At 44.0% G+C, this 14,138-nt stretch overlaps 1 protein-coding gene across 1 annotated transcript in view; it reads left to right on the top strand.

Moving 5' to 3' along the window:
* Positions 1-1,062: 1,062 nt before the first annotated feature.
* UMODL1 (uromodulin like 1) overlaps positions 1,063-14,138 on the top strand; it is a 96,618-nt gene continuing 83,542 nt past the window's right edge. The window contains exon 1 of the mRNA XM_025215422.1: positions 1,063-1,105. Coding sequence (XP_025071207.1) covers positions 1,063-1,105 — 43 coding nt within the window. The remainder of the gene's footprint in view (positions 1,106-14,138) is intronic.

Here is a 14,138-nt window from a genome sequence, read left to right as displayed (position 1 = left end):
TGGGGGCAGAAGGGAACAGGCAAGTGATACAGGTGGGTAAGTAGAACTGATGGAAAAGGGAAACAGAAAATAATAAGCAGGTAGAAGTGAAAAAGTGAGGGAAAGAAATAGATTGCTTCTCAGAGGAAGAAAAAAGAGAGAGCAGATGCCTTTTTCTGTCCATGCAGTGATCCAGAGGCCAGTCCTGAGAAGCCATTCCCACCCTCTTACTTCCCTGTGTACAGCATGGTGAAAAAATGTTGTGTGTTCCCCATCAGAGTGGTACCAGGTGTGCTCAGTGTTGGTCTGAAGAGCACACTGGAGGCTGAGATCCCGGGCATGTGCCAAAGAGCAACGACAAAATACTTTCTGGCAAATGGAACCTGTGCAGTGGGAGTGAGTGGCTGGGGCTTGCTTCTTGGTGTTATCATTGGGATTGCTTCAGAGGTGAGGGAAGCACATCCAGAGACTCAGAGACAGTATTATCAGCTGCAAATGTTTAACAATCATGAGATTTTTAAGAAGAAGAATTTTTGGCTTTGCTTTATTTACCAGCTGGTATGAGATTCTTTAGGGGTCACATTTTCAAGCTCCCTCCTGTCCTTATCACTGTGAGCTAGAAGTTTAGTTTTTAAAAATGAAGCCAGAAATTCTGCTATAATCATACACAGGAGCTGGAATATAAAAAAAATACCCACATAACATTATTGCCAAAGGCTGGTGGTAACATTGCAAGAATTGGCAATGCCAAGTTAGGGAGAGGATGTAGCAAAACTGGGGCATTCACAAGGTTGCGGGTTCAACAATGTATGGAGAGAGGAGAACAAGAGAGGACTGGTGAAAGGAGATATCTTACCAAGTAAACAGCGGGGAAGGGATGGGCTTAGTATGAGGAGAAGGCAACAGGATCGGCTAGCGCAGGAGGAGGGCTGGAATATTGCTATTCTTGGCTTATTCTTGTGAAGCTTGCAGAAAACAGGTATACTGGAAAATGAGGTCTTTAGCTTTAGCCTTGCCTGCACCCTGCAACAGGACTTTTAATCAAGCTTGTAAAGAGCTGGTGACTCTGAATACGAGTTAACCATGGCAACTAAACATATATCATTGCTGTCCGAGGCTTTGGCTGGTATGTGCGTATCTCCCCATGGCCAGTTTGTAATACCATTATTTCACTTTTTCACCAAACATGCAGCCAGTTTGGTCATTCTTTCAGGTTGCTTGTATGGCTGTCTTGTATGGCAGTCTGTGCCTTGCAGAGGCATTATAGGATAGTTGCTTGGGGTTGCCTTGAAAGTACTGATGTGAACATGGTTAGGCTTCATGGTAGTTACAGACCTATGGATTCACTTGACTCATGGGCTTACGAGAAAGCTGCTGTATGGACACAATCAACTGTATCTGGTTTAGGATTGAGGGCAGCCACAATGCTCCTTGGTGGCCGTGCGACTCCTGCCCCACTCCAGGTCCTTAGGATATCCTCCCTTTTCTACCTCACCTGCCACACCCTGAGGTATCTTACAATATATAGGGAAACTGCCCCAGCATCCCAGCATAAACCTCGGTCCCTCCTCTGTCTATTATTTCACGTGCTCGGCTGGCACCAGTCTCACTCCTCTGGCTCTAGGTTGTGGCCTTCCTGGTTCTGTCTGTGCCTTAGGGCACAAGCTGCCTTAGGGATGATAACTGTGCCCTCCATCCTCCCCTATAGTCAGAGAGAACCACCTTGCAGATATGATTTGGTATCATTTTGGAGGTTTCCCCCCAACACAACTCTCAGCCCCCTCAAGCCTCAAACCTTTTCTGGCTTTGGTCCTGTTTCTCTGGTTGTGCCCCCTTAGCCCGGGTCCACTGCCTTGGACCTCAGCTTCTAGACCCCAGCACTGCCTTGTCCTTTTCAGGCTCTGGGACTTCGCCCTCTTCTTGTCCTTCTATGACTCCAGGCCTGTGGCCCTGGACTTCCCCTTCTCGGGATGCTCAGCTCCCTGGCATCACTGATCCAAGCAAGGCTGCTGTCTTGCTTCTCAGCCCCCTGGGATCCCTGACCCTTGCAGGGCTAGATGCTGGGTGCCTCTCAGGCACCCCTGTGGCCTCTATACCACCCCTACAGCCACTCTCGGGTCCTCCAGTTCAACTAAAAATCTCCCCCACTCTGGGCCAGTTCCATATGACAAGCTGTACTTCCCCATTAGCTGTCTCCATCTAGCTCTCTCTGGCAGCTTGAGTGTCCATGAGCCTGTTTCCTGTAGCATGTAGGGTCAGCCCACCTGCTTTCCTTTACACCCTGGGCTTATATACCTCAAAACCTCGTCCCTTCTGGTCATGTGGCTTCCCAGCCTCACACAGGGGTTTCTCCCCTTTGCCTGATGGCAAGCCTATACTCCTCTGCTGCAGCCCTGCTGCACTCTCTACTTAAAATGACAAGAGCCTCTGGCTCCCTGTCACACCAACCCAGTTAGTTGTATATGGGTCAGATGAGCATGTTGAACTGATTATAATATTTCAAGAGGGATGTGACCCCAAAAAAATCATCCAGGGACTGGAAAAACAAATGTAGTAGATCTCAACTTAATGTGCTCATTGAAAATGAGATTGAGATGTGACTTGATTGCTGTAAGTTAGTACTTAACAAGGCTTATCAAGGTCCAGTGACTGGAAGTTAAGGTTAGATCAATTCTACCTTGAAATGAGATACAATTTGCTGTGAGGGTGACTAAAATGCATTGAAAGAAGGTACAACATGCTCCTTGCTGTGAGGACTACTGCATGCTGGAATGGAATGGTTTGAGGCAGATGTGATGGGGTCAGTGTTCATAGATTTCATAGATTTCATAGACATTAGGGCTGGAAGGGACCTCGGAAGATCATTGAGTCCAGCCCCCTGCCCAAAGGGCAGGAAGTCAGCTGGGGTCATAGGATCCCAGCAAGATAAGCATCTGGTTTGCTCTTGAAGGTGTTCAGTGTAGGCGCTTGAACCACCTCCGGTGGCAGGCTGTTCCAGACCTTGGGGGCTCGGACAGTAAAGAAATTCTTCCTTATGTCCAGCCTGAAACGGTCTTGCAGTAGTTTATGACCATTCGACCTAGTCGTCATCCCTTGGGGTGCTCTGGTGAACAAACGTTTCCCCAGATACTGGTGGTCACCCCTGATAAACTTATAGGTGGCCATCAGATCAGCCCTGAGCCTGCGCTTTTCCAGGCTAAAGAGCGCCAGGGCTCTCAGCCTGTCATCGTAGGGTCTGCTTCCCTGACCTCTGATCATGCGTGTGGCTCTTCTCTGGACTCTCTCAAGCTTCTCCACATCCTTTTTGAATTGTGGAGCCCAAAACTGGACGCAGTACTCCAGCTGTGGCCTCACTAAGGCCGAGTACAAGGGGAGAATGACGTCCCGGGATTTGCTTGAGAAGCATCTATGGATGCAAGCCAGCGTTTTGGTCGCTTTACTAGCCGTGGCATCGCACTGCAGGCTCATGTTCATGTAAAGGGTGCAGGGAACTCTCAGGGCTGCTTCAGCAGTCCACCTGATATAAGGGGTAGTGTCTCCAGGCACCAAGTGGCCGGGCCTCAGAAGCTCCTGAGAATGAGTAGCCCTGAGCTACTTGCCAGGGCAGTTTTTTACATAGGTGCTGGTCCCAGCTTCTAGCTCCCCCTGCCTAAAGCTGTGGGATGAGCCAGGCAGGGTTATTTTGCCCCAAGTGGCACAATTTGGTCCACAACAAAGTGCATGTGGAGCATGTGCACATGCGCTGAGGCAAAAAGCTCTGGCTCAAATTTACACTGCTTCTATTTGAGCTGATGCAAGCGTGCGTGCATGCACGTGTTGCCCTAGATGGGAAGCACAAAAAAATCATTACCCTTTTTTGTTCATATTTCATAGATATCACAGACATTAGGGCTGGAAGGGACCTCGGAAGATCATCGAGTCCAGCCCCCCGCCCAAAGGGCAGGAAGTCAACTGGGGTCATAGGATCCCAGCAAGATAAGCACCCAGTTTGCTCTTGAAGGTGTTCGATGTAGGCGCTTGAACCACCTCCGGTGGCAGGCTGTTCCAGACCTTGGGGGCTCAGACAGTAAAGAAGTTCTTCCTTATGTCCAGCCTGAAACGATCTTGAAGTAGTTTGTGACCATTCGACCTCGTCATCCCTTGGGGCGCTCTGGTGAACAAACGTTCCCCCAGATGCTGGTGGTCACCCCTGATAAACTTGTAGGTGGCCATCAGATCACCCCTAAGCCTGCGCTTTTTCAGGCTAAAGAGCCCCACGGCTCTCAGCCTGTCATCGTAGGGTCTGCTGACTTGAAGGTATCCAGCTTCTCAAGATGTTCCTTCACGAAGTCAGCATTTATGGAGGGCAGGGGATCACCCTCACCCGGACTTCCCTGTCCCATAGCGGGCATGGGCGTCCCATGGGACTGATGAAAGACTGATGCAAAGTACCTATTTAATAGGTTGGCTTTTTCCTGGGCGTCAGTTGTCAGTTGCCCCATCTGGTGTTGGTTGAAGTCTTTAAAATTAGATTTGATCTTTGAAAAAAATATATGTTTAAAAATATATGTTGCAATACCATTTCTGGGAGAAATTGTGCAGGTTGCATGTGAGGGAGGTTAGGGTGGATGTCTGTGGTGGTTCTCTCTGACCACAGAATCTGTGATTTTGTATCTCCTGGATGTGTAACAGTACAGCTGGGTGCCTGGGCAGCAGCAACTGAAAGTTGCTGCTGTGCTGCCGGCATGATTCTGTGGTTGCAGTAGCAACATCTTTTTCTTGCCTGTCCCCACCTTAGTTATACTACTGGCATCTCCTGAACATCACTTTCCCTTTCATGGACTTTTGGAGAAACAGGATTGCCTGCATTGTCCTCAAGATACTCATAACACTCTGTGTTATGACAAGATCTTATATGCAGGGCTTTAGTCAGTCACTTGGAGTCCAGATTCTTTTGTTCCCCTGACTATTGATTAGATGCATCTTTTTCCCCTTCACTTGAATCTTCAGAGGTTGTCCACAGCTGGAGACAGGTCACCAAATGGAGTGGACCATGGCTCTGACAATTTTCTTTCTTAGAGGCCTGGCTGACATGCCTTCCTCACATGCTCAGGATCAGACTGCTCACCAGATTTAGGGTCAGGAAGGATTTTTTTCCACAGGCTAGACTGACAGGGCACCTTGAAGGTGTCACACCTTCTTATGCTGAGGGCTAAGGTGTTCTCTCCAGGATAACCTGGACATATCTCATTGAATCCATTCTCTATCAATACAGGGTCTCAGACTCGGAGAGCACCACAGTCACGCTCGGCTCTCTGCACGTTGTGGCATAGGCTTTCCTGAGGCCTGAAATGTTTTAGTCTAACTAAAGTCTTCAGGCTTGATATAGTTTAACTACTTAAATCATAGTGGCCTTTGGTCATGTAGTCAGATTAAATATCCAGTGGTCCTTTTGGTCCTTGCACATTCTAAAGCTATGACAGGCACATATGTATCTGTAATACAGTGAGGCCCTTTGTTAGGTTCCTGAGGAACCCACATGCACAACCCTACTGCTTGGGTCTTAGTATGCAAATCACTCACTGTTTTAATACATGTAAAGGGAAGACTCTTTAGGATATTTGAAACAGCAACTGTCAATAGCAATACTAATAAGTAAATACGGAATAAAGTGCATATTAGATCAGTTGACCTTCCTCAATCATATTCCTAGTTTAAAAAAGGGAATAATTTTCTCTTTAAATCACTAATTACATGAAAGCTACATAGAATCACAGGGTTGGAAAGGGACCTCATTGATCATTTAGTCCAACCCCCTGCACAAATGCAGGACAGGCTATTCTTATATTATCACTGACCAATGCCCATTAAACATGCCATCAGAAATCACTGCATGTAAAGAATAATGTCAAAGCCATCTTTCAGCCTTTGTGACATCTCAGCTAAGAAATTCCATCTTCAGTCTTTATAACATCCCAGCTTAGGAGCTTCACATTTTGTGCTCCCCATCTGAAACAATATGTGGTGTCATTGTTTGTTTTTGCCATGGTTAGCCCGTTCTTGGGCAAATTGCATCTATTTCTCCCAATTATTTCTTTAGAACTGTATTGGCAGGGGATATAAGTGAAGCAGCCAGATAGCTGATCAATTCCATGTGTGATAGACAGAGCCTGTAGGACTGCGGTGAGCTTATCCCAGAGTTTGTTATAACACAGTTCTGGCAGACTACAGTGACAGTTTTTGTTCCACCGAATCCTTCTCCTCTCCTTTGTGTATCGCCATTGCCAAAGGGGCAATTTCTGATCTTTTCAGGAGGCACCTGGGAGATAACTGATGACCAAAAGGGAAACAAAGAGGGGAAATAATGCTCTAGGTTGTTAAATAAATATTAAAAGATTGACAGTCTTCCAACATGACTGATGAATTTATTTAAGTTCCTTGTAGGAGACTTTCCATGTACTGGTTGCCACAAAACTATACACAACTCACGATAGCAACAGTGGCAATATAAAGCACACATGCTGCCACCTAGGATACAATTATCTTAAAGGTAACCCAGTCACCAGTATGAATCTGTGCAAGAATACATATGAAAAATGAATGCACATTCTTAGGTCACATAGATAGACATGTGCTTATGTATTTGGGTGAACTGAGGCCTTTTTTGTCTCCACATGTATGTTTAGGAATTGCTGAGAAAAATGTTACATGTGTCTAAACAGTAATAAAATGTAAGAAGCATTACATACATGAACCACAGACCTCAAATAATTCACAAATTGTAAGAGAAATCCTGATGCCCATGCTCATTTTGTATTCACTTCTTATTCAGGGAAACCCCAGTTGAGTTTAATTGGAGTTTTGTTTAAGTAAAGGTTTCAGAATGGATTTGCTTTTGTTTATGTATTCAGGAATCATTTAATCCACCACTGAAATGCAGTTGTAACCCATTGTTAGAGGATATGAACCTGTTACATCTGTTAGTGAGGGGCTCAAGATATGATCTTGCAAAGATTTATCCATGTGGTTAACTTGAGGCACAAACAGGGGTAGATCCAAAGGGGGTGCAGTGGTACAGTCGCACCTGGCTTTTGATCCCTACTCCACCCAAACTTCAAAACCAATTGGCTGGTAGTGGTATCGGTATTTCGATTCAAGCAGCAGCAAGGGACTCATGGCTCATTGAATTCATGGCTCATTACAATCTACCTGATTCTTTCTAAACTCTTAACTCCACTGATGTTAATGATCCTCTCTGGTTTTTGTCATGGTCTTGATGTCCCACTAACCAATTTATCCCTTTTCTGCAATTCTGGTGTCTGTAAGCTGCTCCTGATAATTTAGCTCCTGTTTCACAGCCCTACAGTCTGCTTTTGACTCTAGCTAAAGATATTAACTCTGGTGTGGAAACATAAACTCAAGAGAACTTCAACTCAGGTGTGGAAATAACTTTAATTGAAGCACTGCACTGTCAGCATGCTCAGAAAAGCTAATTTTTGCTTATGAATCTGAAAGAGATATAGATTTAATTCTAATTCTGACAACAGAAATAAAGAAACAACATATTTTGATTATTTTTGCCTAGTTTGTTTTGTTTTTAAATATAACATATGATGTAACAAATTAATACAGCCAATGAACTTATATTTGTTTTTGCTTTAATCTTTAACTGAATAATATAGCCATAGGCCCCTAGCATATTAATAGAGCTTCTAGTTTCTTTTTACCCAGAAAAAATTGGTGTTGTTTTATATGAAATGATGCACCACACAACTGCACCCCACTTTTCAACATTTTAGATCCACCCATGGGCATAAAGTTGAGGATATGCAGACAGAAGTCTTTTCAGAATGGGAGCGTTAGTCCTTTAACAGAAGGTACAGAAGATCAGGTTTAGCTACAGAAGTCTGTAGTGATGAATAAAGTGACAAGTTGTTTCATAGCCAGCTCTGGAATACTGCAGCTGCTTAGAAGGGTGCAGCAACACTACACAACTATTTAGGACAGTTAGAAGAACACTAAATGCAACTGAAACTACATTACATACTGTATTTACATTTGCAGATTGCAATGACCTATGATTGATTTTTTTCCCAACACACTTCATGAAACGCTTTTTATTTATTCAGAGTGCTGCAGAACTTAAATGTTCATTAAGTTAGCACCTATCATATAAAGGGCTGGTTGAAAAATTCTCATCAAATCTGGTTTTTGACCAAAAACTGAGTTCTAAACAATTAAACCATTTATAAAAATTGTCTTCTCTCTCTGGGGAATTTTGGTCTTTCATTTATAAAAATGAAGCATAAGTGTAATATTTTATACCTGGAAATTATGCTTCCATGTGTCATGAGCATTAGAGCTCAGCTGGCCCTTGTCTTTATTCTGTTCTATTGGTGGGGCTTCCAACCCAGACAACATTTCATGCTGAACTGCCTCCCTTCTTCTAAAGAAGACACTGGGATGCACCCTAGCAAGTTTGGTGTGTTGAGGAGAATGGCTTTTTGAGGTGCTCAAATATGTATGGCAGCATTTCCTAATCAAAATATTTTGGTTTTTTGGTGACATTTTTTGGTATTCAAATTTCCACAGAAAATTTAATGTTCCAGAGAAAATTTGAACAAATACTTTAAAAAAAAAAAAAAATCCAAATTTTCCAGGGATTTTTTTTTCTTACCATCTGAAAGAACAGCAGTTAAGTGCCCTCAGCACTGTGCCAAAGCTTTTGTGTTGTGCTGACTCAGACAAGTGAGCCATCTCACTGGCTGCCAGAGGCCTAAACTTGCTTAGCTTCAGAGACTTGACAAGGGGATTGTCCAGGGACATACTGCTGCAGGGTTTCGGCTGAGATTGTAAATGTGCACAAATGAGCAAATTCACAGTTATGGTATCCATAGAAACTATGTCTGGTTCTTTTGTGCCTGTGCAGTAGTTGGCATAACTGCAGTGTATCATTGCTTATGTATTAGATGTTACCTATGCTTGGGAACCATGACTTTGACTTTTCAGGTGCTCATCTAAAATCTCAATTAAACAATTCATTAGTGAGGGCTTTTGTATCATTTGTTTGATTTATAAAAATGAAAAGTATTGTGATTGCCCATTGATGTCATCTCTGCACTGTAAGGCTGTGGGTCTGTTTTTCTCTAGAATTTACATTCCAGATTTATACCTTCAAAAGAAAGGGGTTCTGATTCTTAGATTTACCCCTTCATGCCCAGCCTGGTGCTATGTTTTCCTAGTCCTATTTTAGCTCTAATCTTGCCACCAACCATTTGTGTGATGCTGGGTCATCGCAAAATGGGTGACACAATAAAAGCAGCCGATAAGGCAGCTTACGTTCCTATGAAAAGGGTTTTTTTACCTGTACAGTTATCTTTAATCATTTCAGTTTCAAGATACAGAATTTACTATGGCAGTAACTTACAGGTGTGAATGGTAATGCCACTTTAGCTTTGCAGGATAATAACACAACTGGATCTAAAATGAATGTGGAGCTACAATGAACTGTGTGAGAGATGGTTCCTGTCTATGCTTGACATGAAGGTGCAAGGTGGGATTTGTGCTCCAAAGGATAGACATAGACTGAAGCAGCAGTTCTCATTGTACTTTCTTTATTCTATAATGACTACATTGGATGGCTCCTGCTGTATACTGGGAGGCTCAGCCACGGAGATGCAGGTGTTCCATGGGGAGAGTGTTAATGAGACTGCACAGCTGAAATACCCACTGGATTTTCTTTGTTTTGTAGCTAGTTGTTATCACCCATTTGCAAAGGAGAAAAACAGAGGAAATTTTCCTTTATTCCAAAAGTCTGGATGTGATAACAATTGAATTTTAGTAGCCCGAAAACAAAGCAGTAAGAAGAGGGATGCAGAGGTTTGCTGGGACAATGATCAGGATTGTTATTATTTCTGTTTTCATTCTCTGGACAGTCACAGGGCAGGGGAAAGGCAATGGCTTTACAGGTGAGTAAGATGCACTGAATCAGAGAACTCTTGTTTCCATGTGGGATAGTTTAGTATATAAATGAGAGGTCTCTATTCTAAATGAAAAAGTTATAGTTACTGCTTTCTTGAAGTATGCTTCTGTTTCAGCAACTATTTAAGAATCCACTATTGATATTTAAAACAAAACAAAAATACCTGTTGTCTCAGAAGTGAGAGAGGCTGTAGCTGTACTCAGCAAGGTACACACTTTGATAGGGGGAAAAAAACCCTTTCAAATATCACTTTGGAAGAATTTATATAAAAGTATATGTACAAATTAAAGCTAGTAACCCCTAGAGATTTATAAGATGGGAAGGGTAAGATTGTAGGTGGCACGTTTTAAATTTGGATCTTAGATATTAGTTGGGGGTGAAAATAATTCAACCAAATACCTGGGCATTAAGTGCTAATTTACATTCTGATCTACAGTCTTAATTTTCTAGGTTAATTTATATAGACTTGAACAGCTTATAAATATTGGCTGGACTTTTTGATGGAACCCAAACTTCAGAAACCATTTCTTAGTTCCTGTACACTTTTTGCAATAACCCTGTCAAAAACTGCATTTTTAAAAAAGGCCCTACAGAATATGGGAATGGCAAAATGACAAGAGGTTGTCTTGAGCTGTTTAAGGTACTTTAGATAGGTGATCCCAGAAAAATAAACCTTTCATCCACATCTTTTCAAACTTCGGAGTCTAAACTCTACTGATATAACCTGTCTCTCTGAGATTCATCCTAGATAACATCCAAGAAAGAAGGGTCGTTGTCTGGTTTAAACCCATTTGGACTGAGGTGATAATTATTCTTACAAATTTCAGTCTAAGATACTGATTCTGCCATGAGACCAGTTGATCTTGTGATGTTTACACAGTTTGGGATCAAAATTCTGTGATGACCAGCTCACAGGGTTTGGATGCTATTGCACATGACCATGATCCTACAAACCAGGCTGATTTGCCTTAAACTTGAACTCCGAACTCTTATCCAGATGCCGCTTACTAAGGTCCCCTCTATAAGTAAAACATTTATTTTGGTTTCTTTTGTTGTAGTTGTTTAACATAATATTTATATTTGGTCTCTCACATTGATTGCTTGTGTTTGCTAAAGCAAAAATGTCAATGTTTACCGATGACAAGGCCTAAAATAACAGAAATATCTCCAGGTGATGATTACACCCTTACAGCTTTCCTAGTAACTTCACTTAGGCATTAGTGGAAAAACAACCCTATTATTTAATTCAGCTTGGTGGTGGCATAATCCTACTGACTGTGGGCTAATGAGCAGTGAATACTAGTATGCTAAAGAGACCAATCTGTGCTAAGCCGCAGAGCTTTGGGTGGGGGATAAAAAGAACTTCTGTCCACAGGGAAATAAGCCTCATTACTTACAGACTTTATTTTAAATTGGACTGCAGTGTGAAGATATATTAGCTTTAGAGTAGGAGAAGCTGGTGCTATCCTCACTCCTGACAACTCTGGTTCAATCTTTTTGGAAGTGTGTGTCCTATGTTGTCATGTAAATATCTCAGACCTGCTTTTTTTTGGCTTTGTCAGCTTCATTCCTTGCCTAATACAATTGTATATACAGTTTGAGATATCTTTCCTGAAAGCTGTTCTTTTTACTTAAACTTCATGGCTTTCATATTTCTGTACTAAATTCAATACCTAGATTTTATGAAAGTCTTTATATTGAACATTGCTAGAAATTCTGAGTTGGTTCAGCTTGCTATGAAGTGTTTAGATTTTTATGCTATTTTTAATTTGTTGCCTTAGCCCTGTATTGTATATGTATTTATATACTTCCCTGGTTTCATTGTACTGTTTTATTCAGGTTTTTACCACACTTGCCATTTGTTCATATAGAACAGCATTATGGTGGAATTTGGGGGCATGAAGAACAACCCTTCCTTAGAGTTGTGCACAAGCCCAATTTAATTTTACATCGGAATATTGCAATTATCTAATATCGTTGAATTGTAGAGTAGTACGTCTGCTCAGAACCTCTGTAGGTCATCTGGTTCAACGGTACTCAACCTTTTTTGCTTGGTGGGCCAGATCAGCAGTGCCTGGTCCACCTGTAGGCTGGATCTGGCTGGTGGTCCTAATCTAACACCCTAGGGTGGGTGTGGTAGGGGCCCATCTGGTTACACAGAGTGGGGCATTGACAAGGCCCCAGCCCAGCCCCATGGTAGCCTCTTCAAGCCTCCTTCCCCCACCTCTGTGGGGGAAGAACTTGATGTGGCACCAACTTGGTCCTGGGGGCAGTGGTGGGGGGCCTGGTCCAGTGTTGACCCACTGTGTGGGGCTTGGCATTTGAGAATTTGGCAGCAGGGGAGATGGACATATTAACTGCCATCATTCCCCCACTGCCAAATTTCCTAACCCATGGGAGGCCCCATAAGGCAGATACCACGGCTCCATGGGCTTGCAGTTGGCTTGTGTTGAGGCTGAGCACACCTGATCTAGCTCAACCCCCTGCCCAAGGCAGGATCATCCCTATCCAAACCATCCCATACAAATCCATAATCTAAACTCTTAGTAAAACTACACAGTCAATCCTGACACAACATAAGACATAATGCCCTAACCTGCTACAAGTAGGGGGACCACAGCAGCTAATGTCTTGCTTTTGTAAAAGGTTGTTAACATATGCCTCAGGAGATCTCAGGAGGAGGGCCACATCCTCCACTACAGAAGCAGGCAAAAACCCCCACCATCCATACCAATCTGATCAGGGAGTAAAATTCCTTCCTGACTGCAACTATTAAAGATTATGTTCTTTTGTTCTGGTAGGTCAAAATGTATCTTTTTATGTGACCAATGCATCACTGTGAAGGCCTCACAACACACCTGTGTAATATCATTATACCTTCTTTATAGGTGAACTGAATTAGAGAGTAAGATTATCAGATAGATCAAATAAGGGACGTAGTCATGTAAATCCAAAATTGTGATCCTGAGACGCTGTGTGCAGCTCTTGCCTAAACTTGGAGGCAGCTACACTCCACAAGCATCTTACTTCCTAACTTTAAAATTTCTGAGATGCTTAGAGCTGTGCACTCATGCATTCCCAGGACAGCCCTGGACTGAGCGGGGCTGATGAGTTTGGTACCCAGCTCCTCCTACTTAAGCCTGAATGGGATCCTGAAAAAATGACTTTCTCTGACCAAATCCTCAGAGAGTTTTGGTTGGGTACCTGCTATCATAGTGTGCCTCCTGCACACAAACAGGACCAGGCTGTCTACACAGTCCACTAGTAGTCACCACTTTCTTTTAAAACATAGCCAGAAGAACAGCTGGCACCCCTCATGTATAACAGCCTAATGCTTAAAGCAGGGGTGTCCAACCTTTTTGAATGTGGGGCCGGATCACAAACTTTTTATCACCCAGTGGGCCAGCGAGCCGTATTCAAAGACCTCACAGGAAGTGACATCACATCAGGAAGTGATGTCACGTGACCTTTGACACCAATGAAGTTGCAGGAAGTGACAATGAAATGGGTCTGCTCCACATGGGAACTTACCCCGTGCCTCCATCCACCCTGGCCCAGCCCTGAGGCATCCCCAGTTCTGCACAGGAACTTACCCTGTGCCTCCGTCTGCCCTGATGCGCCCCCAGCTCCGCACAGGAACTTACCTCGTGCCTCCATCCACCACGCATGCGGGCAGGGTGCGGGCCATGCTGCAGCTCCCCTGGCCATGTGCCGGGGGCAAGAGGCGGAACCTGTCTCCAGCTCATCCAATCAGGTGCCGCTGGGGTGTACCTTTTCCCATGCCAGATGTGCATGGCAGGAGGCATGATGTTTGGAAATAGAGAATGAAACTCCTTCCAATCATGCCACTGCTGAGCTGTGCCAAGTCCCATCCTGAAGATCAGGTGGTGGGTGGCTCTATCCCATCCCAGTCCCCTCCCAATGTTCCAGATCTGGGACTGTTGAGGCCAGGTCCAACAAGCTGATTGTTGGCCCAGACCTGAGACAGCTCAATTGCATGTGTGGCTTTCAGAATCTCCAGGGCACTGGGACCCCTGGACTGAGGAGCATCTCTCATAGCCTGGGCCCCGCAGGGGTAAGCAGCTCCCCTCCCCTCGCTGCTGGCTGGGGCCTGCAGGCTGGCCCTGCCCGCCTCGCCACTGCCCCACTGCCGCTGCCCCGCCACCGCTGCGGCTCTGCACTCCACTGCGGGCCCGCT

This window comes from Alligator sinensis, unplaced genomic scaffold (genome assembly GCF_000455745.1).
Source record: "Alligator sinensis unplaced genomic scaffold, ASM45574v1 scaffold840_1, whole genome shotgun sequence".
Lineage (NCBI taxonomy): Eukaryota > Metazoa > Chordata > Crocodylia > Alligatoridae > Alligator > Alligator sinensis.
The sequence above is the reverse complement of the archived record's forward strand: the minus strand, read 5'-3'. Positions and strand labels throughout refer to the sequence as shown.